This window comes from Macrobrachium rosenbergii, chromosome 5, assembly GCF_040412425.1.
Source record: "Macrobrachium rosenbergii isolate ZJJX-2024 chromosome 5, ASM4041242v1, whole genome shotgun sequence".
Lineage (NCBI taxonomy): Eukaryota > Metazoa > Arthropoda > Malacostraca > Decapoda > Palaemonidae > Macrobrachium > Macrobrachium rosenbergii.
In genome coordinates, this window is record NC_089745.1 from 63,000,889 (window position 1) to 63,028,127 (window position 27,239).

The 27,239-nt window shown below is 37.4% G+C and overlaps 1 protein-coding gene and 1 pseudogene across 8 annotated transcripts in view; one reads left to right on the plus strand and one right to left on the minus strand.

Annotated features, from left to right (window-relative positions):
• LOC136838854 (uncharacterized) overlaps positions 1–27,239 on the minus strand; it is a 208,323-nt gene that overhangs the window by 110,801 nt on the left and 70,283 nt on the right. For all 8 annotated transcript variants that reach the window (XM_067104509.1, XM_067104506.1, XM_067104505.1 and 5 more), the window contains 2 exons: positions 25,293–25,412; positions 18,058–18,267 (listed from right to left, as the gene is read on the minus strand). In XM_067104509.1, coding sequence (XP_066960610.1) covers positions 18,058–18,267; positions 25,293–25,412 — 330 coding nt within the window. The remainder of the gene's footprint in view (positions 1–18,057; positions 18,268–25,292; positions 25,413–27,239) is intronic.
• Positions 5,695–6,755, plus strand: LOC136839032 (uncharacterized; annotated as a pseudogene).

A 27,239-nucleotide genomic window follows, 5' to 3' on the forward strand; every position in this document is an offset into this window, starting at 1 on the left:
AGCGTAGTCGCTGTTGAGTCCTCAAGGAGTTACCTTCCATGGTCTACCAGAGCTCCATGGTGACCAAACTAATATCAAAGAATTCTCTTCTAGTTGGTCTTTTGGCCAGGTATTGTGCTGTAATGATTAACATTATAACACATGATGGAGTATATAATGGACTCAAAGATAAGAGGGCACTTTCTCTTATCTTCAGCGAAGCTGAACCCAGTTTTTCCAACGTCAAATAACCTGCAAGAAAGAGAAGTGACTATTGCGCATGCGCATCTGCCCTCTTGTTTACAACCAGGCCGTTAAAAGACCAAGGAGCAATTACTTTTGTTTGGTCCAAAGCGAACGGTTTACGTCGTTACCAGCACTCCGAAAAAATTCTACTTTTTTCTAGGATCTTTCCCCCAAAAGGATCCACCCAACTCAGACTGAAATGTCTACTTTTTTGGAAAGGTATAGTAACTTGCCCAGACCTCTGCCCCTTCATTAACAAGCAGTTACAGTTTAGTTGCTGAAGCTCAGTTAGATTGCACAAGCTCCCCCAAAAGGGATACACAGTTTATGGCAAGCTCCCCAAAAGGGATACACAGTTTATGGCAAGCTCCCCAAAAAGGGTTAGACATTTTGCGGCAAGCTCCCCCAAAAAAGGGATACACAGTTTGCACCATTTGATCAGTTCTGTAAGAAAATTGAGTTTTTATTGACCTGCACCCCCAAAAGGGATACACAGTTTGCGACATTTGATCATTTCTGTAAGGAAATTGAATTTTTATTTACCTGTACCCCTAAAGGGATACACAGTTTGCGGCAAGCTCCCCCAAAAGGAATACATTGTTTGCAGCAAGTTCCCCCAAAAGGGATACACAGTTTGCGCCATTTGGTCAATTCCGTAAGGAAATTGAATACCATCAAAGATGCCCTTGCCACAGAATGGCAATATATAAGGGACATGAAGCATGATTCTGAAAAGCAAAGTCAGTCAGTCATGTACGCACCAAAGTGTAAAAGTACTACATCCTGTAACCGAATAGTGAGTGTAGATACAAATGCTGCCCAAACAAGGTCTGATTTTAGAATTCTGACTAGAAACAACAATGGGTCAGTTTGGAATATAGAACTTCAGATCAAAACATAATAGGGGCTCCAATACTCACCCCTGATGATACTGGTAATTCTTGGTGATACACCTCAGTGTGCACTTTCTCTCCCAATGGCAAGTAGGTAATTAATGAGAGAAAAACTATGATCGAAGTTGTAAATGCAGAATTTACAAACGGCAGCATTCCTTAATACAGAATGGCACCTGGTACCATCCTCACCAGACTTGTAGAAACCACTAACAGAAATGGCTTTCTTAACTGTGCCTATAGCATTAAAAACTAAAGAAATCACCCTTTACCAGGTCAATGAAAAATGGATCTCTACTTCCTTTTTGAATTAGACCCAAGTTACTCACCAAGTAGCCTTGCCAGAATTTTATGCTAGGCTTCGACTCCTTAGCATTATAATCTCTACCACCTTGCTGGAAGTTGCCATCTTTATAATCTCTACCACCTTGCTGGAAGTTGCCATCTTAAGGCTTCCAGAACATCCCAGGATAATTTTTGCTGTTGAGGCCAAAAGTCTTATGAGAACCTGATGGAAAGCACTCTTTGACTTCCTAGAATGGCGCATAAAATTGCAAATGGAAGTATTGGAGAGTTCCATCAAAACACTCTCCAGTGTCACTGCATTGTTACATTCTAACCCCTTCTGTGAGGACCTGTTAGAGGAGTCTGTTGTGGCTCAACTCAACGAGCATGCCTACCAACATAATTGTGCAGTGTACGCTCTTCTGGGAAAAGAGGAATTCAAGAAACAAAGAACCCAAAATTTCCCTTTACCCAACCCCAAAAAAGGCTCACTTTGATCAAAAATCATATAAGCCTTCAGTCACCCCCAAAAAATTTTTCCTCAAAAAACAGTTAGGTGGTCAGAAGGGACAATTCCCTGCATAGGGACAACAGCAACTTCAAGGCCATCCTTCTTCATAAGGTCTAAAAACCATCTCATAGGGGGAAAAAGGAAAAACAACACCTGGAATGTCTATCAAAGGTGAAGGCAGAGGAGGAGGAGGCATATACCAAGAGGAATTATATTGGTTGGGGGTCAGCTTCGATGATATCACAGACAATGGAAGTTTTCCCTGTGGGGGGACAGAAACTTACGTATATTCGCCACCAAGTATGTCTCTTCAGCGTCCTCTGAAAAGGGACTCATCCAAAAGAAGAGTGATCCTCAACCAAATCAACATTGAACAAGCACACTGTTGGCCGAAAGTTTTTGATGATTACCGCTGCCTAAGTACATTGAATCATTTCAAAAAGGGGCTTGGGCAGTTTCTATGGATCTGAAAGATGCACACTGGCACATCCCTATAGCCGTTCCCTTCCGCCCCTTCCTAAGGTCTGAATAGGAGAAGATACGTACAGATTCAGAGTCATGTCCTTTCGGCTAAACATTGCCTAAAGAATATTTTTCAAAGCTAGCAACAGTATTCGTTTGAGAACTCAAACAAAAAGATCTAGGGGTCCACAAGAAAAGAGTGCTTGAAAAACCTAAGAGCAATGGTCAACAGACTAAAGTACAGTCAAAAGGTTTTATTATAAATTTGAAAACATCCTGCCTCATGCCCAGCAGACACTCATCCTGCCTCATGCCCAGCAGAAACTTTCAGTGGCTGGGACTGTGTTGGGATACTCTTCACGGCCTGTTGTCTCTCCCCATAATACTCAAAACAGAATAAGGCAAGTCCTCAAAAGGTTCCTTGCACAGCCCAGAGTTTCCAGATGGCAATCAGAACGCATGATGGGCCTGCTGCAGCTCTCATCAGTAACAGATCCAATACATAGATTGCAACTAAAAGTGTGAACAAATTCTGGCTATCGCATGCAAGAAAACAGATGCGAGACAGACCTCATCAAAGGATAAAAAGAGTAGGGGAGATACTTCGGCCTTAGATTTGGAAGGAATCTCTGGTGAAACAGGTCACCCTGACTCCTCCATCTGTATGAGTGACAAACTCACAGATGCCTCATTGACAGGTTGGGAGGACATTGGGAGGATTGTCAGGTGGCAGGGAGGTGATCAGCTACTCAGGAATTGTTATATCAAGTTCCTGGAGCTGATGGCTGTCTTTTTGTCTCTCAAAAAGCTCAAACCTCGAGAAGAGAGAGAACATAACCACAATATCCTACATCAAGAGGTCTGGATCACATTCACCCCCTCTCAATATGGTAATGTTAGCCATCCTTCGGATGGCGCAAGCAAGGAAGTGGCACATGTCTGCAGTTCACCTCACAGGGGGTCTCATTGTAATAGCAGACTCTCTATCAAGGAAAACGACAGCCTCAACAGAGTGGATGTTGGACAACCACTCTTTTCAAATAATAGCCAACATGCTTCCACAACTGAAAGTGGACCTGTTCACCACATATTAGAATCACAAACTCCTAATATATGTGTCGCCAAACCTGGACAGTCAAACAACAGCAAGAGATGCCTTCCTTAAGACTGGAACAAGGGGAGGACGATAATTTTTCCTCCATTGTCTCAGATCTCAAAGGTTTTGAGCAAACTTCTAACCTTCATAGGAATAGTGTACTTAATAGCCCCAAATTGGCCAAACAGGCATTGGTTCCTATTACCTCACCAACGGACAAAAAGATAAATTCCACTGTTGTCCACTGTTCTATCCCAGACAGTATGAGGGAAAGTCTCTCCTTTCTAAGCCGAGACCTTCACGTATAGATTTTTAAAAAATATCTATTGTGATAATTACTCACTCAACATTGCTAGGTACCTAGTGCAAAAATTACGGACTTCTATCCAGCATTACCAGTCCGTATGGAAGACATGGTTAGATTATATCCATACTGAGAGCCCAGTTGAGATTTCTATAGAAACCTTATTTTTCTTATATACCCTTTTGAAGACAAATGCCTTGTGGTTACAACAGTCATGGCATACACGGCTGCATTAATGGAACCCTTGCTTTATGGATTTGGGAGTGACTCCAGTATAGAAGTTGTCACTTCCCTTCTGCAGACTTTTGCTCTACAAAGGCCCACTCCCGAAAGGCTTCTAATTTCTTGGTCCCTGAACAAGGTGCTTAGACTTCTATCAACCCCTCAATTCAGTGGACCCAATACAACCACAAAGCACAGGCTACAAAAGGTAATCTTCTTGATTGCATTAGCATCAGGAGCTCGTACAGTATTAGTGAACTGGGCTCTCTTAGATGGGGACGATACATCACGCAAATAGCTGACCAATTATTACTGTCCCCTGGCCCATCATTCCTGGCCAAGAATATGGATCCTTTAAAAAGGAAATCCATTCTTATAAGAAAATTCAATTTAGCAGACAAGACATTATGCCCAGTTCAAGCACTTAAGGGAAGCGCACGCTTCGATTTTTGATGAATATTTTTGAAATTTTAAAAAAATGGTTAAATGGCCATAAGACATGAGCAACACCTTCGTTACCACGTGACCAAAAGCATTTTTTTGAAATATTAAAATTAAGGGGGTTTTGGGCATCCGCCCCCCAGACAGTGACGTAGAGCTGATGTTTGGCTCCCAATGACTACTTTCATTTTTTCCTTTATTTGCCTAATTTATTCATTATTTTGGTTTTTACATCACCTTATCTCCTACGTCTGGCAGCGTATGGCAACAACAATGTGAATGCGTGGTGTAAGAGACAACTCAGACAAAGCGACCGAGTCAGTGGCCCCCAAACGTTGAAAGGTGAAGGTGTGCAACTTTTTTCTCTGAGCATTGTTCTCGCTATTTTCGGTGTTTTTTGCAGCTTTTATACATCTAGTAACACTAAATACGATCCATATACTTCTGTGTGTGTACTAGAGTGAAAGTGATACAAAATGCCAAAACGGAGAAGTGCAACTGAGGCCCGTTTAGCAAATTTTGCTAAAAAGAGACAGAGGGTCGAAGATTCGAGTAGCAAGAGTGAAGTTGGTGGCATGTTAGCCATGCCATCGTCGCCGCCATTGTTGCCAGATGTTTCCAGCTCTGTCCCAACACCATCACCACCACCAGCAACACCATCAAAATCAACAACATCAACATGAGGCTCTATTTTGATAGCTGAGAGCCCCGCCCCCATTGCTTCGACGTCATCTGCCGCACAAACAGCTGATGTTCTTTCACCTTCGCAAACACGTTCACAGTTGATGAAAGGAATAAAGGACGACGAAAAGGGAGTATATGATGACAAGTTTATTATATCTAGATCCCAGTTAGAGAAAACAGTGTCAGGTGTTAGATGCAAGGTAGGAAATTGTAGGGGCAAAGTTCATGTCGATGTCTCTGCCAATAGATAGGATACTGATTTATTTATGAAGTGCCAATCGTGTAGGTATACGGTTAGTGCCCCAGCAAAGCGAATTAGCAATGGAAAACCTCAGCACCATCAATTGAGTGAGGTAAATGTTGAGGAAATTTATCATTCTTTGATTTCTGGTGTTGGACAAGCTGGGCTTGTGAAAAGGAGTGGATTTATAGGTAAGGACCCTATTTCATCAGGGTCATATGCAAGACATTGCCGCTTTTTGTATAATAAAATGAAAACACATGTGATAAATAACAAAAGAAGGCACATGAGTTCATAAAGAATTATTATATAGAGAAAGGATTAGCTGAGATGGATGACAATGGTATGATAAACATTGAAGTTTCCTTCGATGGGACTTGGCTTACTCGGGGTCACAAGTCCCATGTAGGTGTTGGTTTTGTGATTGAAGTGTATACGGCAACTATCATAGATGTGATTGTGCTAAGCAATTATTGCAAAGACTGTGAGAGAAAGAAAATGAAGAAGCACAGATGCAATAAGAATTTTGATGGCCTGGCAGGTGCTATGGAAGCTGAGGAAGCGAGACGTTTGTGGTCCCGATCAGAAAATTATGGGTTACGGTACGTAACATTTGTGGGGGACGGTGATTCAAAGGCATACACAGCTGTGTGTGAATTGAATGAAGGCATAGGACCATATGATGACCATCAAGTAATAAAATTGGAATGCATAAATCACGTGCATAAACGTATGGGTAACAGGCTTGAGAAAGCAAAGAAAGCTGCAAGTGAACTTTATACTCAAAAATCGGGCAAGATAGTGAAGAAAAGTTTATTGGCTGGGCGAGACAAGCTCACAAAGACCACAATTGAAAAATTTCAATCTTTTTATGGAAAAGCAATAAGAGACAATATCGGCACTGATGTGGAAACAATGAGACGTGCATCAGACGATCGGAAGGAACGTCATAACTTGTGCCCCAAAGGGACTTCGTCATGGTGTTTTTACCAGCGAGCTATTGCACATGGATGGAGACCACCATCTCATAAAGACCAGAAGATTTTGCTGACTAAAATTCCACCGGAATTTTATGAATATGTCAAGGGAGTATTTACGGACCTTTCATCCCCAACCCTTCTCCAGCGATGTTTGAAAGGGTTCACACAAAACCCTAATGAATCCATTCATGGGGCACTTTGGCAGAAGTGCCCAAAAACAAAGTTTTTGGCCTAAATAGAGTTTATTTTTGTGCACAAATAACAGCAATAGAACATAATTTCGGCTATGAGAAGTTCAATTTACTAACACATCTGTTTGGCACAAGCGAAAGTATAGAAAAAGTTCTAAATATTCGAGAAACAAAAAAGCTTGAAAATCAAACTCCAAAGACAAAAAGACCAAGCAAGTGAAAAACGACTGAAAATGAGTCAAGAATATCAGCCTGGTAGTTACTAAACTTCTACTTTCTGTTTCAAACCAGGCAACAATGAGTCAGGTGGTACTTGATGATACCCTCGCCTCGAGCGAATAATACCCATTTTTATAAAAGGGGGGGACCTGGAGCCAGAAAACAAGAAAAAAAAACACTAAGAACTATTAGAAAGAAGGAAAAGCAGTCTGAACTGAGCATTAGTGAGTATTAAAGCTCTTAAATTAAGTTTTTTCCATGAGTGCCAAAAAAAAAAAACACTTGTTGACTTTTATGGTCGTTTTTCTCAGTTTTCACTTTTTTGCACTTCAAATGCTAACTACTTTTTTATTTTTAGGCCAATTTTAAAGTTAAATATATCATTGGAAAGAAGAAAGAAAGACGAATACTTTGTTGGGGCTAGATTTTTTCTTAGGTTGACGGGGAACCCGTAATAACCAAATTATATACATTTTGGGGGAAAATCCCCCCCTCGCCCCCATCCAAAAAAAAGGGGAAAAATAGAAAATCTGTTCCCAAACTTTTTTTCCTACTATGATATACTTTCTGTGTATGAAGCCGAATTGCAATAGCTCTAAAAATAAAGGAGGAGTTACATTTTTAATATTTTAATTTTCTTTTTATTTTTTTAATAAAATTAAAAATATTCATCCAATCACTCTCAAACTTTTTCTGGAACATCAACTTATATATATGCATAACATACTAAAATTTCATAAAGATCAGAGCATTATTTCTATGTAAGCGTGCGCCCCCCTTAAGGTTTACCTAGAAGTCACGGCAAACACCCCAGAAGGTCCTATTTTCCTACACCCTAACACAAACTAACCACTCTCCCTACAAAGACTGAGAATGACTGTAGTGTTTTCTCATTAAAAAGGGAAATCCACACTCTTTCCATAGGTCACATGATGTTAGGAAAGTATGTCTTTGGCCTTCTTCAGAAATGTCTCTTTCAAAGAAGTCTCCAAATGTATAGGGGGGTCATCAGTTAAATCACTGCCACATGTTCGAGCAAATTCGACTACACTGTGTATCAGTAGGTGGCATAGTTAGTCTTAACCCCTAGGTACTGCAGCAGAAAACCAGGGGTCATATTGATGGTGAGTACTAACTATCGCTGGGAGATGGGTGACAGTACTACAACAAAACCCAGCATGCTTAGGTAAGCCACAGTAGAACTACATCCTAAAATGTAAGTTCATGTATAATTTCTTGTTCCTTGGTATCAAAACCTGAAAAGTATTTGGAATAAAGAATGGGACTTAAAATCCGTGGCTTGACCCTGGACCGGAAATGTTATTTCCTTTGGGGTGTTGAGATTAAAAAGAGAAAGCTTAAGCCTTTTTCGACACCTGTCAATTTCTTTTGTAAAGCTCCTTGAGGACGAAACAGCGACTACGCTATCAAAAAACAGGTTTTGACGTAGGAAAAACCTAATTTTTGTAGTCGCTGTTGAGTCCTCAAAACCCTCCCACTTCCCTGATGAAAAGGCATGGGATTTGGGCAAAGGGATCAACCTGCACTGACCAACAGAGAGTAATGGCTCCTTGGTCTTTTAACGGCCTGGTTGTAAACAAGAGGGCAGATGCGCATGCGCAATATAGTCACTTTTCTTTCTTGCAGGTTATTTGACGTTGGAAAAACTGGGTTCAGCTTCGCTGAAGATAAGGGAAAGTGCCCTCTTATCTTTGAGTCCATTATATACTCCATCATGTGTTATAATGTTAATCATTACGACACAATACCTGGCCAAAAGACCAACTAGAAGAGAATTCTTTGATATTAGTTTGGTCACCATGGAGCTCTGGTACACCATGGAAGGTAACTCCTTGAGGACTCAACAGCGACTACCAAAAATAGGTTTTTCCTACGTCAAAACCTGTTGATTATCTAATGTTATTATACAATGAATAATATGAAAATACAGAATATTGCTATAAGAAAAAGACAAAAACTCTGCATCCGTGAATAGGCAGGTTCCCCACAAATATTTTTATAGATGTTCCATAGAAAAACCTGCAAATACGCGAGTTTTCCTGCGAATAAATTTTAGATAGGTTCCACAGAAAACCCACCACGCGAATATGGGGGGTAGTCCCCAGTTAACGATGGGAGTTCCACCCCCGGCTGAGCGCTACTAACCGGAAATTACCACTAACTGAAAGTTGGCAATAATTGTGCCAAAACCCTTGCTTAACAGCACCGTTAACCGGAGATCAGCGCCAAGCGCAAACATAAAAAGAGAACTATATGTAAAATGTATGTGTATATATATATATATATATATATATATATATATATATATATATATATATATATATATATATATATATATATATATATATATATATATATATATATATATATATATGTATGTATGTATGTATGTATATATATATGTATATATGTATGTATGTATATATATATATATATATGTATATATATGTATGTATGTATGTATGTATGTATAATATATATATACACACACACCGGCAATCTCCGGCTAATGGTGATCCAGTTTTACAGCACTTGTATAGCGACAAAAATCGGCAAATTTCGATACCAAAAATCACTGCTTTCTGCCTATCGCACTGATAATTGGGCATTGCCGCTGATCCATACCTAACAGAGGCACCAATAACTGATAATCGGCACTTTTCGGCACTGATAAACCCTGAAAATCACTGAAAAAGCGCAGAAAACCACAGATCTTCGGTTATCGGCGATTTTTGGTTATCATCACACCCTCAGAACGCAACCGTGGCTGATAACCGGGGACTGCCTGTGTGTATATATATATATTATTACAAATATTATACTTTTCGACCTCTCTTCCTTGATCTAGTAGAAATACAACCAGAAAACAAAGACGAGAAAGCACCAAAATAGCTTCCTCTATGTAAAGCAGTTGAGGGAGAGAGAGAGAGCTGGTTGTTGTGTTTCAAACCGCCAACTGTCATCGGCGGATTATAAGTTTAGTTTAAGGACCTATCCAACATGGTTGGTTTTACTAGGGCCACCTTTAATTAGGTATACCTTAAGCTCACTTTACCATGACCTTCATACTGGTGAGTTTTTTGTCATTTTTCAGGCTACCCGCAGGCTAAGTGGGAGGAGTCTTACAAGCAAACACCCGCGCATTCAACCCAGCTTGGGGAGTCCAACGTTAACCTGGAGTGAGAGCACAAGCACCGTCTCTCTCTCTCTCAGCCTTCCCCCTTTGTCCTTTAAACTTGTGGAACAGTCAGGGAATTGCTTCAACAGACCCCGGGCATCAGATGCAAGTGATTGCAGCATTAGCTACCCTAAGGTAAGTCTGAAGATGGCAATTACTCCCAGTTCCTCCCATTAGATCTCCACCTTATTTTCTGTTTGAAGTTTCTCTCTGAACAGTCACTGACTAAGGAAATCCTAGTAAAGCCATATCCCACTTACGAAGTCAATTATATGAAGTACAATTAGTGTTGCCTAGTGAGACTGCATAAAGTCTCCTCCATGGTAATAACACAATATTCTTAAGATACACCCCTTGCAATCAATTAATGATGAGTGAGAGGTTCTGGAATTCAAGTGTTATCTGGATACGTCTCTCCCAGAATCGGGCACACCTTGGAATCTGATCATCGTCTTGTTTGGGAAAGGATTAGCAGCATTATACTCGATTCAGGCGCTTGAGAATTGCTCATATGAGTGTCACAAGATTTTTCTCAGCTGTTGCATCATCCCCTAACATAGGTTGATATAGCGTGTGTCCGAAGTGGGATGAAGTTGGAGCTGTTATTTGCTCCTGTAAGATTTTCTTATTTTCATTCATTTTTTTATTGAACTACATGGTTTAGTAATGTGGTTTATTTAATTCATGTGTTCAGAACAAATCAATATGTTCAGTAACCTAGTTTCAACTGGTGACCAAATCTAAGTTAATTATCTGTCTTTTTTGGGTAACTTTTAGCCTTAATTGATAAGATTACATGGGTCTTAGGTAAAGCAAGACTATATAAATCACAGTAATTAATAATTAAACTCATCAGCTGAATGACCCATGTTAAAATATATATATATATATATATATATATATATATATATATATATATATATATATATATATATATATATATATATATATATATATATATATATATATATATATATATAGAGAGACTGCTGCTAGATTTATTTCAGCAATCATGGATTCAGTACTTTGTGGTTTTTCCTGTAAAACTTATCTCCAAATATATCGTGGGGAAATTCACTAATTCGTGGATTTTTTCATAGAGCAATACTCGCTAATTAATGTAATTTCATTTTATTTTCATGACTAAATATATTTTCTATGAAGACATTATTTAATAATTTTCAAATATTAATATTAATGTAAACACAGTAAAATATCAATAAAATGTTAAAGGTAAAATCCCTTAATATTGATTTATCACCATCCTCTCTCTCTCCATGAGAAGGAATTGGAGGTAGCCAATGACAAAGCTTGTAGCTCGATGCTTTGTATGTTTGCATTTTTGTTCTAGTTCTCTCTCTCTCTCTCTCTCTCTTACGGAGATCAGAGAGAGAGAATTTTTATGCATATGTAACATGTATCTTTTTTTGTATGATAAATAATTTATTTACTAATTTTCAAATAATACTAATACAAAAACAGCAAAATATCAATCAAATGTTAAAGGAAAATCCCTCAATATCAATCTATTATCATGTAATATTTACTGTACGGTATTAAAAAAACCATGTTCACCTCCCCCTCTCTCTCTCTCTCTCTTTCCATGACTACATGCTATTGTCTAAAGAGTTGGAAGTAGCCAGTGACAAAGCTTGTAGCTTGATGCTTTGGTTTGTACTGTCACTTGTGTGTGAGTTGTATTTCTCTCTCTCTCTCTCTCTCTCTCTCTCTTACTGAGATGAAAAAATTTTTATGCATATGTAATATGTACATTTATTTGTTTTGCATGATAAATAAATGATTTACTAATTTTCAAATTTTAATATTAATGTAAACACATCAAAATATCAATTAATTACAGAAAAAATAGTGAATTAGGTAAGAATTTAGTTCAATAAATTGTTTTCCCTCATCTTTTTCTGTCTCCGACTTAGGGGGAGGGATGAAGGTGTAACTGTCAATCATCTTGACATACTGACTACGAAAAGGTTAGCATCTTAGCAAAGACTCTCTCCCTCTCTATATGCCAATGGGTATTGTAGAATGTGAGAGATGGATAGATAGATCGATATATAGAAAGGGAGAGTGGTTGATAGAAATATATACAGTACATATATTTATACAGTAAACCCCCATATTCGCATTCTTGCACGAGGTTTCTCTGTGGAACATATCTGCAAAATTCGCCCATTCGTTTTTCACTGAGATATATTCATAATTACTGTATTTTCCATATAATTTTCATGAATAAATGCACTTCTTGTGATAAAATTACACAGTCGGTCCCCGTTTATTACGGGGTTCCGTTTTCACTGAGATAAAATCGTCAAAAATCATAAGAAAACCTTACTTTAATGCTACTGTATTTTCATAAACTAATTTTCATGAATAAATTATGATTATTTCTTGTGATAAAACTATTAATATACTCAGGTATAAGCACTTTTAGAGGAATATTTCTTGTGTTTTAACTGTCAAAATGGGCAGTTCACTAGAGTTTTTCTTGTTTTTAAAATGGGCAGTTTAAGTATTCACAGATTTTAGCTATTCATTTTAGCTATTCATGCTGGGTGGGTAAGTGCGGTACACATCCCGTGCGATTAAGGGGGTTCACTGTATACAGACAGTCCCCAGTTTATGACAGGGGTTCTATTCTTACGCTGCGTCGTGAGCCGAAAATCACTGTAAACCGAAAAATCGCTGAAATTCGTCAAAAATCCTAAGAAAACCTTACTTTTAATGCTCTGGGTGTATTGAAAATTATGTAAACTGCATTTTTATTGAGTTTTTCATAAAAAAAACTCCAAAAAACTCCAAATTTTGATTATTCTGCCGTTTTAGAGCCATATTTCTTCGGCTGGATCGGCGTACGATGTGTCGTAACCCAGGAACATGCATCGTAAACCAGGAAATAATTTCTGATGAATATATCTGAAAAGCGTCGTAACCTCGGAACGTCATAAACCGGGACTGCCTGTGTGTATGTGTGTATATATATATATATATATATATATATATATATATATATATATATATATATATATATATATATATATATATATATATATATATATATATATATATATATATATATATATATATATATATATATATATATATATATATATATATATATATATATATATATATATATATATATATATATATATATATATATATATATATATATATATATACATATATATATATATATATATTTATACATATATATATATTTATACATATATATATATATACATATATATTTATACATATATATTTATACATATATATTATATATATATATATATATATATATATATATATATATATATATACTGTATTATACTGATCTATTATCATTATGATATGTATAAAAAAACTATCGTCCTGACATTTTTTATTGTTAACCTTTAATGGACAGGAATCCTCATATGAGTAATTATACTTTGCGACATACTGTTTGAATGAATTTAGCAGGAAAGATGTTCATAGTACTTCAATGGGCCATAAATGACTTATGGCAACTATTTAGCTCAGCACGGGAGAGACATCGATCAGTATGCCTTGAGATTTCATTGGGTGATGTACTGCCTCTTTGCAGCTCCAGGATATCTTTTTATTTATGTGTTCATATGTTGGTTTTAATTCTTATTTTTATGATAGTACATCAGCTATAATTGTAATTTTGCAAAGAAAAGTGCAGAGAAATATCAGAAAAAACATGTACCCCTCAAAAAAAAGTTACTGCATCTCCCCATCTCAGTAAATTCTTGTAAATATTTTACAACAAATATACTCAATAATTTCTTACTGATTCAAGTTCTTATATGTTATGATAATGTGTGAGCTGTAATTATAATTTTACAAAATAAAATAAAATTATCGGGAAAACATGCATAACTTGGTAAAATTAACATATTCTACAAGTGTCTTGTAAATAGTCACTTTCAACTTCCCGTGGAAGGTAGGGAAAAATGTTCAGAGTTTTTTTTTTCTTATTCCACGTGCATTTGCATATCTTCCTCTTTCCACTGATGTGTTTTTTTTTCTTAAACTGACCAACCCTAAAGTTTGCCCAGTCTGAGGGTGTGTTGATATATATTTAGCCCGTCCTTTAAGGGTTAAACCAATGTAAACAACTCAGCTCAGCCCTTCTCTCTCTCTCTCTTTTACACCAAAGGATATTCATTGACTGCGAGATATGGATAGATAGATAGACGGGGAGCTGTTGGCTGGAAGGGTTAGAAGTAGTGATTACACAGCAGGGTATGTTACCACATTGCTGATTGGCTTGTAGCAGAGCACAACTGGCTGGAAGGATGAGAAGAGCCAATCACAGAGCAGGATATCATCTCTGAAAGTTGCTGATTGGCTTGCAGCTCCGATGCTTTGTGAGGGAGTTTCCCCTCTTTTCTTATGATTGATTTTAGTTTAATGTTTACTGATACTGCATATTCTTATAACCTAGTTTTGTGAATTAATCTTTAATTTAACTTTATGTATGTACTGTTACAAGTGTATTAAATATTTTTAATGTGCATATGTATTTTTGTTATCTCTCTCTTATTATGTATCTTATTTTACTTTACTTGAAGTTTTAATAAAGTTAATATCAGCAAATAAAATAATTCTCTCTTGGTGGCCACGGAGGTATCACTTGGTGCCTTGCCAAATGGAGCTAACTGCTCAGCCTACAGCAAGAGAGAAGCCACCATGGTCATCCCAGGCCTTGAGGTGACTATAACATGACTGATCACCTGACAGATCAGGAAAATAAGAGGAAGACACAGATATCCAGGTGGTCCCATGGATGTTAAAAGGTGTCCTCGATCAAAGTCCTGACCAGGGAGCAGAACAGTAGGCGCTACAGATCGATCACCAGCTATTCCCCTCAGGTTAAAAAACCTTCTCATAATCCATGAATGTAGGGACCACACTTGTTCCTACAGCCTGTCCCTGACAACTGAACTGGTCTGACACAACATTCCACCTTCATGGAATGTGCCTAGCAGGCACTTCAATGGCATGATATTTGGCCTGCTTGTTCATCTGCTTTGTCAGCAGGTATAGAGGAAACAGCTCCTCCTTGCTAGCTGACATAAACTACTACTGATGTGTTGTTACTCATCCGCACCACCAGGTAAGCCTTTACATAGTCTTGGAATCTTTGCATTGGCCAAAACACTGCTTACACTTCCAAGACCCTGTGCAGATGGAAATCTCTGCTGGTACTCACACCCTATGTGTCTAGGTCCTCCAGATGTGCACTCCTGCCATCCTTTGGTATGTGCAAGAATAGAGGCATCTCCTGTGGGGCAGAGTACTGGGGAACTCATGTAATGAGGATGTGCTGGAGGATCTGCAGTGGGAGATCAGAGCCATTTCATGAGTATGGGTAGTCACCCTTACTAATTTGGCTGCATAAGGCTCATAAGACCCTGACCTGACACAGTGGATAAGTCTCTCCCTGAAGCTAGAACAACTCTTGTCCATTGCTGCCTCAACTCTGTTAAAGAAGAGCAGAGAGGAGCTCAACACTGACCCACTCTGGAAAATGAGACTTGCAGCCTGGAGTGACGAGAGACTGCAAATGGCATGATGTCTAAGTGGCCTGTTGGCCTACCAACAGCTTCAAACACTTCACCTTGTCCTCCCCTGAGAAAAGCTCATAGAAGGGAACATCTACAAACAAGTTTATCCAAAGGTCCAGTCATGAAGATGCCTGCAAAAGTCATAGCAACACACTCCATGACTCCAGCCTTGGTAAAAAAGAGAAGTCCTTCCTACACAAAGCTGCTCCTCATCAACTGTGTTCACATGTCCACAAACTGACAACCCCGGCTGTGGAGGAAAGTCTCTACATCCTACACATATAGTATTTCCTCTGACATGCTAAAGGCAGAGAGATAAAGAGCTTTGAAAAATGGCTGGGGGACCATGAATTCACTGACCATGAACTCAGAGAATCCACCCAAGGAAGCCAGAATGACAGTATCAACTCAGGAACAAACCCCAGGGCACCATTAATATGTGACAAGTACTCAGTGGCTGTCTGGGGAACCTGACATTGTGCTAATGAATAAACCCAATGATCTCACAAAAATGCCAATACAACTCAGTCTGCTGTGACTCAGAATGTGTAAGACCCCCAGTCCTACCAGGTCTAGCCCTTTGTTGGCCGAGTCAGTTGAGCTTCAGACTGTCGCTCGATGGGCCGGAGTTCAATTCCCGCGGCCGGCTGATGAAGAGTTAGAGGAATTTATTTCTGGTGATAGAAACTCATTTCTCGCTATAATGTGGTTCGGATTCCACAATAAGCTGTAGGTCCCGTTGCTAAGTAACCAATTGGTTCTTAGCCACGTCAAATAAGTCTAATCCTTCGGGCCAGCCCTAGGAGAGCTCTTAATCAGCTCAGTGGTCTGGTAAAACTAAGGTATACTTAACCTACCAGGTCTACATATGTCTAAGAAGGTCCCTCAATCAAAGCAGAGGGATAAAGGCCTATCAGACCAAGCAGGTAACTATTCAGACAACTGATCCATCAGAACAACAATGACAAGGATCAGATGTGGAGCCAATTGGGCACAATCAGCACCAACATCCCCATCCTGGAGCCCAGCAACCAAACTAGCTTTGCTGAAACGTGTACTAAATCCAGGTGAGTAGGGATCTGTATTACCACTACCAAGCTGACTACTGGCTGATCCCAGGAGACTGGCCACAGACATGATGAGTGCCATGGTGGATGGTGACTGAATCAGGCATACCAGGACTGGTAAAGCAAGAGTGGATGGTCAAGCAAGAGTACAGCATGATCACCCCTAACCAATGTGAGAGCACAGCGGGCACAGACTTATCTTTCCATACTACTGGAGAGCACAGTGAAAACTGGAAACTTCCAGGTTGGACCTCTTCTGTCAAGAAGTCCAAGCAGGCCACTGGTCACAAGCATGCCCATGAGACATGTCATCAGCCCTCCTCCTAGATTCTTAGCCCCACCTTAGGGAAAAATATCCTTTGTCCTTCTTCCAGAGAGAGTTGTACTCATGAGAAGTGTAGTAGGATTTCCTGCAAACAGTGGATTTTAAGCACTCTTCCTATCACTACTATGGTCCAGGGACTGAGAAAATAAAGAAGGGAGGAGGTGGAAGAGGAAGTGGTAGAACTCAATGATGTAGGAGAGGAGGTAAGAAAAACAGAAATTTGTCATGATCTTACATCTACTAGGCCTCTTGTTCAGTTCCTCCAAAACAAAAAAGGGCATCATCACTGATGCCAATGTTTAATGGGTCAATCAAGTAGATATTACTGAAACAGTATCAACGAAAATAACAGGCAGTTAGACCGTAAGAACAGGAGCCTTTGCAGCAAAAGCTCCAGCTACAGCCTGATGCTCCAGGAAAGCAACAAGCAAAAGCTACCTAGAAAACCCAGACTTCAGCAACTCCTGAGACTCCAACTTAACACACAGTGGACAGAGAGTGGCAAGTATTTATCCACAGCCTTCAATAAGCCTCCCCCAGGACCAATCAGCAAGATCAAAAGAGAAAAGTCCCAACAGAAGCCAGTGTCCTAGCACACATGGTGCTACCAAGACACCCAGGAGTGAAGAGAAGTAAATTTCTCTTACGCTTGGGGCTATACCTTTACCATTTGGTAAGACCTGGAACAATCCTGATCTGCGCAAAGAGAACGAAAGTGTAAAGATCAACATTCATGAGCAACATGAAGTAAATACTCACATACTTCCATGTCTTCATCACATTCAGGGATACCAAGAACACAAGTGCCACAAAATACACAACACCTAAAGAAGGTGTAAAAGCTTCTCAGACAAAGTCAAGAACAGTGACCAGCAAAGCAGAAGAGGTGTGTTGACAAAACAACAATCAGAAAAAGTTAGGGTACAACTAGGTGAACAAATGTCTCCCCTCCCATCCTTCACCCAAACATTGTTTGCAAGCTTCAAAGACCAAACCAGCCTGTGCTAAAGATAGTCCTATATGAAAAAGCATAGGTCTGTATTCTTGTAGGAATAATCAGTAGTCAAACTTCCAAAGGTGTCATGCTCGTAATGAATCAAACTCTCATATTCACTTACTCTGTGAGGAAGATCTGCCAATACCATGTTGGTGGATTCCCAATCTTTAAATTCAACAAAGCCAAATCCTCTATGGCGCCTTGTTTTGAGATCTACCATTGAAATGCAGTCCACAATTGTCCCATAAGGTTGGAAATAATTTCGTAAGACTTCAGTTGTTATACCCTCAGACAATCCACCAACAAAAATCTTTGGAATTCCGCTGTCACCCTGTAACAGTAATAGTATACAATGCACTTATGTTAATATAGGAAATGAAAAAAAATGTAACTCCCTAAAAGTAATAAAACCAAACAAATGAAAATAGAACCTCTGTTTAACTCTACGTAATAAAATTTAAGTGCATCCCCTTTTCTTTTTTTAAACCAAAAAGAAATACATTTAATATTTATCTGTTCTTTATTTACTTTGCTTCGTGGACATATTAATGATCTACATTACTTAGTGAGCACATCCTCGATAAAATTAAATACTTTACTGAAAATACTTCAAATTAAAATCATACACTTTGAGAGAGTATTAATTAAACTCTTGTATTAAATATAAAAAAAAATACAATTACTAATTTTAAAAATAATTCACATTAACCCTCTCGCGCTTACGGGGGTTCCTATAGCACTACCTGGTACGCAACTTATGCCTTGGAGGGAAAAGTGGGGCTTGCACGGAAAAGTTTCTTTGCAAAAATTGATGTGTCCAAACTATAACTGATATACGCTTCTGGTTTGTTTTATGATGTCGGCAAATGATTGAATTTTTTTCTATAGCAATCAGAAAACCTTTGCAAGACTTAGAAAAAACAAAAAATACGTGATGAACGTGAAATTTTTAAGGAAAATCGTACATACTTTTTTGAAATAATCATGAAAAAATAATAATTAGGTTTGGGGAGTTTATTTTATACGTAAATTGTGTGGAAATGTTTGAACTTTTATGTGGAAGCAATCACTTTTGCTATAAATGTGTTTTCTAATTAGCTGTTACCGATTAAAAAATGCTAATTTTTTCTGGAGTGCAATTTTCAGATTTTCCAGACTACTGTACTTATGATGACATTTTGTATCATACACAAGTAAGGAATAAAGACAAAAAAAAAATAAAGGTGGCATTAGAAAGCTGAATAAATTTCCTATAAAATGCACAAAAGAAAGATATATGTATTGTTAGAATAAAACTGAGCAAACGTCGTTAGATTATGGACAATCTTTTTTTTTTCTAAGAAAATATACAGCAACGATTATTATATAGAAACGTTGATATTTTTACATTTTGCTGTTCAGCATGATAAAGTACAAAGAATGGCCAATCGAACGATATATAATACACATGCACACTGAAGTTATTTACAGATGCACAAACATGCGTACAAAAAATTAACTATGCATGCATAAATTTTGGCCAAACTACAGCATTCAATGCGCATACATATACGCTGACATTTTTCGTAATTAAGCGGTAATAAATAATGCTAGAAAAAAAGTGAAAACTGCGATGGAAAGCTCAATAAATTTCCTATATATATATTACCTAAAATCAATATGTGTTTCCAGTAAATAATTGAGCAATTGAAGCTCAAAGACGTAAGTTTTGTTTTTTCATGTAAACTCAATTGTTTGCTAACGATTTTATATAGAAACGTTGATATTTTTACATTTTGCCATTCAGCACGATAAAGTACAAAGAATGGCCGTTTGAATGATATATAATACATGCACATTGAAGTTATTGACAGATGCACAAACAGGCATAAAAAAAATTATTCACGCACTCATAAACCCTAGGCCGAACTACTCGGCTCGGCTGGGTTCTCCTCATATTTACGCTTACATTTTTCGTAATTACCTCATAATGAATAACACTAAGAAAAAAAGTGAAAATTGCAATGGAAAGCTGAATAGATTTTCAATAAACAGCCCATGTAAAAGCAATAAGTGTTCCCAGAAAAAATTAAGCAATTGAAGCTGAAAGATGGAAATGTTGTTGAAAGACAGAAATACTGTATATATAAAAAAATAAAGTAAATTCTTACGAAAAAGAAACGCTGCTATTTTTACATTTGCGATACCTATGGTTTCCTATTTACGTTTTCTTGTAGGTCCAAGATCTGCTCACGCAATGGCGCAGTCCTTGTGTTCTTCGGATTACTTTTTTTTTTTTTTTTTGGTGAATCTCCCCCGAAAATAACTTACGGGCACTTACGGCAAAAAATTTATTGACGGGGTTTCGCTTCATCGGATCACCAGAGGGTTAAGTAAAAATGTTCTGTCCCTACCAGAGTCCCTACCAGAGTCCCATGAGTACTAACATCTGCATCTGAAAAGGTGCATTATAAACCTATCAACACATCCAGCAATGTCTAATTTTACAACAAAGGAATACACAGATGCTAATTTTCTCCACTTAACTTTATGTGACTTACAAGGAAAATGTTAAAAAAATTATTAGGCTGAAACAAATCTATGTGAAATGAGACTTGTAAGGAAGGAACATCGCAGGAGATAAAAAGCAAATATTTCTAATCAACATCACAAACCCCAGACCAAAAGATGTTATACCTTATGTGAGGATAACCAGACTTTTGCATCACACTTCTAAAATTTTATATGGCTAGCCCAAAAGATTTGAAATGTGGAGCACAGTGTTTAATAAGTTGGGTGTTTAATTGAAAAAAATAAAGGGAATACTTTTAAAATAAGACTGACGACAATGCAACTGAGAGATGAAAGAGTGCAGAGATCCATCAGTACTGCCAACGGGGAAGAGATTAGACTGATTTCTAAAAGCAGTTATGAATCGCAAGTACCACAATTTCTGACCACACAACTTGACATTCTCAGCAAATGATCTAAATTTTATAATGTCACACAGATAATATCATATCAATGTGGACTCTGTGTCCTTAAACCATACTACTAGCCAATACCAGATCTTTAACAGCTTCCTGTTATACAGGAAGCTGCAAAACAATGACCCCTTTCCCTAAAATTTCTGTGTTCCTCATTCTCTTGCATTTTCTTTGAACAGGCACTATATCTTGCCGTTGGCCCAGCGTTTGACTCTCCGACCGGCCAGTGAGGAATTAGAGGAATTTATTTCTGGTGATAGAAATTCATTTCTCATCATAATGTGGTTCGGATTCCACAATAAACTGTACATCCCGTTGCTAGGTAACCAGTTGGTTCTTAGCCAAGTAAAATAAATCTGATCCTTCAGGCCAGCCCTAGGAGAGCTGTTAATCACCTCAGTGGTCTGGTTAAACTAGATGTACTTAACTTATTACAGTATGTATTGTCTTCTGACATTAATACTTAAAATTTCTAACTGAAAATACAAACAAACTTATACTGCAATGTTTGCTCATTAAAGTTTGGCTTCTTACATTAGTTTAGCTTATCTCACTCTTTTTTTCTTAACCATTCCCATCAAAAGGCCCTTGAAATTTCTGTCTTTTCCAAAGCCAGATCTGCTACAATCAATATTTTACTTTGTACAATATAGTTTGAGGTATATTTTTGTTTGAACTGTTAAAATGGGCAGTTATAAGCATTTTAGGGGTATATATACTTGAGAGTAACAGTTGTAGGAGGGTAATCTAAGATAAATTTGGGTGTTTTGGGATGATGGTTTGGGGCGTATTTTTGTTTGAAATGATATTAAATTGTTTAGTATGATAATTTGAGGTATATTTTTGTCTGAACTATTATATTAGGCAGTGGACTTTTAAAATAGGCAGTTATAAGCATTTTAGTTTAAGAGGTACAGGGTATCTGGCAGTTATAAGCAGTTATAAGCATTTTTAGAGGGGATTTTGCATTTCCGCAGTGGAACCTATCCTTGCAAAAAAGTGGGAAGCACTGTAATGGCAGTGAGGATGTTGGCAATAACTCAATCAGTTAATGATTTTCAGAATGAAAATATTACCAGAATGCAAATGGCACATGATCATAATGTTTATATTTTATATAACATACCAATAATACATGCAATATAACTGTATACAGTAAGTAAAACATGTTTTATTAAAATTACCATTATTTTAAACACAACTGTACTACTGACTTCTATGAATGGATCCTTCCCTCAGAAAAAAAAACTTCTGTTTTTAGAGCTTGGCTGATTTATAATTACATATAAGGGATCATAAACTTGTACCCTTAATGCTATGAAACTCATTATGGTGTAATTTTTAACAAAGTACTTGTAATTTACTGGAATATGTGCATAAGAAGCAAAACAATGAAACAAAGAGTAAAAATCAGAAGTTGAAAATCACTGAAACTGATGCCAATGCATCATAACTGACTTAATGGTTAAATTTTGATGATGTTTCAACTAATCATAACTGAGCCAAAAGTTTAATGCATTTTTTTATCAACAACTAACAAAGTATGGCTGGTTTTTTAAGACTTCTGGATCTTTGAGTTTTTACTGATTTTTAAAGCCAGTTGCCACTGAAGAGTATGCCATTAAGTAAATCAAGCAGTAATATATATAATTAAAATTTTTGGTACAATACATACTATCATAACAAATGACAAAAATGAGTGCTTTTGTCTGCTGATCTTGTATAAACATGCATCTCATGCTCTCTCTCAATGTTTTTATAACACCATCATGTTGAAAAAAGACACACTCCAGAGGTAATGGTTAGTTTCTTTACACCACAACAGGTGAACCGAAACAATGTGACTAGACTACCATTGACAATATGCACGGTGTTACTGCATTCAGTATCAATGATACTGTACTCAGTATCAAATGAATACAGCTAATGAGCAATTAATTATTTTCTTAAAATTAAACAGCCTTTCAAATTACAGTATATATATCAATGAAAGTCCTTGTGGATGAAAGATCATCCATGAGGGATCTTAGTCAAAATTCAAGTCTACAATATAAAAAATATCTTATACAGTAGACTGTTTTGTTAAAGAATGAAAAATTAATAGGAAAATTTTAAGTGCTGTATAACAAACTTTAATCATCTCCAAATCCTAAAAATTCATACTGAGGGCAAAATCTTCCACAGGTATATTACCACACCAGTGAAATGTTCTTGGCCAAATCTTACATTTCCTGTGCTTTCATATACAACTTCATATTTCTAATAGTAAAATGAAAACATTTCTGTGCAAGTCCATACCCTACCTTAGATAAAATAAATATTGGAAAGTATTTCACATGACCTTTCCCCTAAAGAAAAAGGAACGATTAGAAAAATACAAAAACTGATTCTTCCATACTATCCAGTAAAACATCTTTGTTACTTTTCATTTATAAATCATCAGCTTTTACATGACATGTTCATAGTACTGATTCTGCCACCTAATGTTTTAATATAATCAATACAGATAGGCCAACATAACAAATTCGGCAATAGAAAATCTAGAAACTACCAAACCTAATCTTTTATTACATTACCACGGTTCAAGTAGATCATCCAAGTATTGATCAAAAGCAGTCTAAGACAAAAATCACACACTAGACATTTATATAAAATCCTCAGTTTAATAAAAAAACAATAATCACAGGAAAAACACTGGATAAAACTGGAGATGCAAACACTTTTTTATACAAAGCCTACACTTAACAGGCAAAGATGATTCTTAAATGTGTTTCATTGTATTGTACTTGTACAGTATTTACAATGTTATGAGCCATAATATTGCCATCTAATATAAACATTTTTATGAATCAAAATCTACTGGACCACGGAGCTAAAATACTAAACTCTAATTGGTCTGGCTTAAATTTACATATGATTTTCACAAGAAAAATAAGGAAACAGTCTGACAACCATTCATCATATTCTGAATGTTTCTTTTGTCAATGAAAATGGTCATAAAGTGAACACTGATACTGAAATGTTTAAAAAGCTTCAAACTAACATACAGAGTAAAAGAAGGGATTCTACTTTTGACAGGTGTTGGACTAAGATTCATACTTACTCTTAATTCATCTATTTTACATCTACTTTTTAAAATAGTGTACCTAGATATATGAAAGACTTTGACCCTCACTTACAAATTCTTTGTGACCTTGAAGTTGTAACTTTACATAATATTCATACAGTGCATACATTGTACAGTGGTTCCTAGGTAACAGATCTATTACTTATTTAATTAACAACATTAACATAACTTTTCTGCTAATTGTTAGGATGTCTACACAACTGTGCCTAAGCAACCTTTATTTTTGGGAAATAATTATTATCACCTTTTAAGGGCCACTAGAAATAGAATACAAGAATATAGAATTTATGCCAAAGGCTAAGTGCTGGGACCTATGAGGTCATTCACAGCCGAAAGGGAAACTGACTGTAAAAACGTTTGAAGGGTGTAACAGGAGGGACACCACGCAGCTGCACCATGAATAACTTGTTAAGAGAAGGTGGAAAGTAAGATGGAAGAAAATATGAATGGAGGTACAGTAGAAGGAATGCAAGGGGTTGCAGCTAGGGGCCGAAGGGATGCTACAAACAACCATAAGTAATGCCCACGGTTCACTGCATGAGGGGGCACTGATGACACTATCCGCCTATGGGGGTCCACTAGAAATGAATTTAAGAACTATGATAGAAGAGCACCTGAAAACACCCTTTTGCCTGTGTGCTTTTATCCATCAGCCTCCTATTTCACTTTTTCCTTTATTTTTTAAGATAATAACACAGCTGTTGTGCTTGTGTACTGTGGTGAACTTGAGTTCAATGAAGCCCTTAAACCATGACCTGGTCCTCAAAATTTGCAAAGCATATTTGTACATTCTCCAATGTCCCTGTAATACTTGATGTATTGTTGTAATTGTTTATACTAATGTACTGTTCTAGTCTTTGCTTTTTTAAAACTCTCCTGTCCTTATAATTCTACTGTATAATTCTGCTTTGCTTTCCTGCATCTTACATTAATTACATCTTACATTAATTACATCACAGTTTACTATTTTGACATTATTTTACCCGAGACTCTTTTGTTTGTTGTGCCATATCAAGGTCATTCTGTCCCTTTTTTTTTCCTCGGTTTCATGCTTTCCCCTTTTTTCTGTGGGGTTTCCTTTGAATGTGATATTCTTGTGAGGTTATATGAGAAAGTATTAGCCTAACTAACATTATAGGCCTACAGTACAACAGCAATGACCTCTTATCAAAATTAATCCTGGTACAAGAAAACTTAAGACAAATATAAGTCTTTACAGAACCTAAAAAAGTTAATTTTTTCCAACATATATTAATTACATACCCTATCAGGACTCCTATCCTGATTAGACCTCCTAGGAGATGAACCTCGCCTGGGAGATGATCCTCGGCCATCATCACTCCTTGGCTTTGCAAATTTTGTATCCACAACTTTTCCATCAATCTAAAAGTTAAAAGTTAAAATGTTAATAAACATTACTACATTACTACAAAACATGTTTTGATGTAGGAAAAACCATTTTTGGTAGATGCTGTGTCCTCAAAGGAGTCACTCTCATGATCCCCCAGAGGGTTCCATAAGACAGGCAACCAATTTAAAAAAATTCCCTTCTAGTTGGTCTTGGCCAGTATAGTGCACATTGGCAAAATGATAGAATATAAGGACTCAAGACAAGAGGACTCTATCTTTGTCTACAGCGACTACCCTAGGTTCAATTCTTATCCTTTACCACAGATGTGGTAACAATGCATTCTGTCGGCCCTTTTCACCCATTACTCTTTTTCAGGTCTATGCAGGATAATTGTTCACCCCAGTCCCATGCTTTTCATCAAGAAAAGTGATTGGGTTTGAGGAGTCACAATGGCTACCAAAAACAAGTATTTCCTACGTCACAAGCTGTTCTTTTATTGGCATAGCCGCTGTTCATTCTCAAAGGAGCCAACCAAAGAAATTGACAGGTGACAAAATGGCTTAGCTCTTAAAATTCAATCCTAACAACCCAGATGAAATTTTGGTCTAAGGTTAAAACAAGTTATAACCACATTCTTGATTCCAGATACCCATAGGGTTTGGCAACAAAGAACATGAAACTAAACACAAACCCACAAATATTAGGACATAGTTCTAAAGTGACTTAGTTAAAAATGCTGGGATTGGTCGCAGTATTGTTGTGCCTTTCCCAGTAATATCTTAGCATAACCACCACATCAAGAAGACCCAAGATTTTCCGCAGAAGCACCTACGGGGTCAAGACTTACAATACCACCTACTGATACAGAGTGTATTGAATTTGTTCGAGCTCATGGCAATAAATTTTTATGAGTACTGTTTCTAATGACCACCACATACACTTGGAGACTTCTTCAGAAGAAACATTCCTGGAGAAAGCCAATGATGTACTTACCTTTCGGATGTCATGTGACTTAGGAAAGGAGTGAGGGTTTGCCTTTTTAATATAAGACAATAAAATAATTCTCAGCCCATGTAAAGAGAGTGGTCTGTCTGTACTAGGGTGTAGGAAAATCAGACTATCTGGGATGTTTGCTGTGACCTCTAGGTAAACCTTAAGTGCTTGAACCGGGCATAACATTTTATTTGAAAAATTGAATTCCCTATTAGAATAGGAGATTTCCTCTTTAAAGTGTTCTCATTCCTGGCCAAGAATGATGGGCCAGGGGGCAATGACGGTTAGCTGTATGAGTGATGTCGTACTGCCCTGTCTCAAAGCCCAGTTCACTAATATGAGCTCCTGATGCCAAAGCAGTCAAGAAGATTGCCTTCTGCAGCATATGAGTTGGGCCCATGAACTGAGGGGTTGACATAAGTGTGAGCACTTTATTCAGGGACCAATTGTCAAAGAGACGATGTCCGTAGTTTCTGCACTAGGTACCTAGCAATGCTGGGTGAGTAATTTTCATGGTAGACAAGATTTAAAAAATCCACATATGAAGGTCTTAGCTCAGAAAGGAGTACGCATAGACAACTTTTCCTCCTACTGTTTGGGGTAGAACAGCAGACGGTAATGGAAATGAATTCTTCACCCATTGTTGAAGAAAAAGGACCCAAGGACTGTTCCACTGAAAGTTGGAAGTTTGTTCAAAACCTTCGAAATCTGGGACAATGGAGGAAAAAGATAGAGTGGGTCACCGCTGGATTGTAGATCAGCATTTGCGCCTTCAGTTAACTGCAGGTTTTTCTGTGGAACTTATCTCCAAATATAATGCGAAAATTCACTAATTTGTGGATTTTCTCACAAAACAATATTTACTA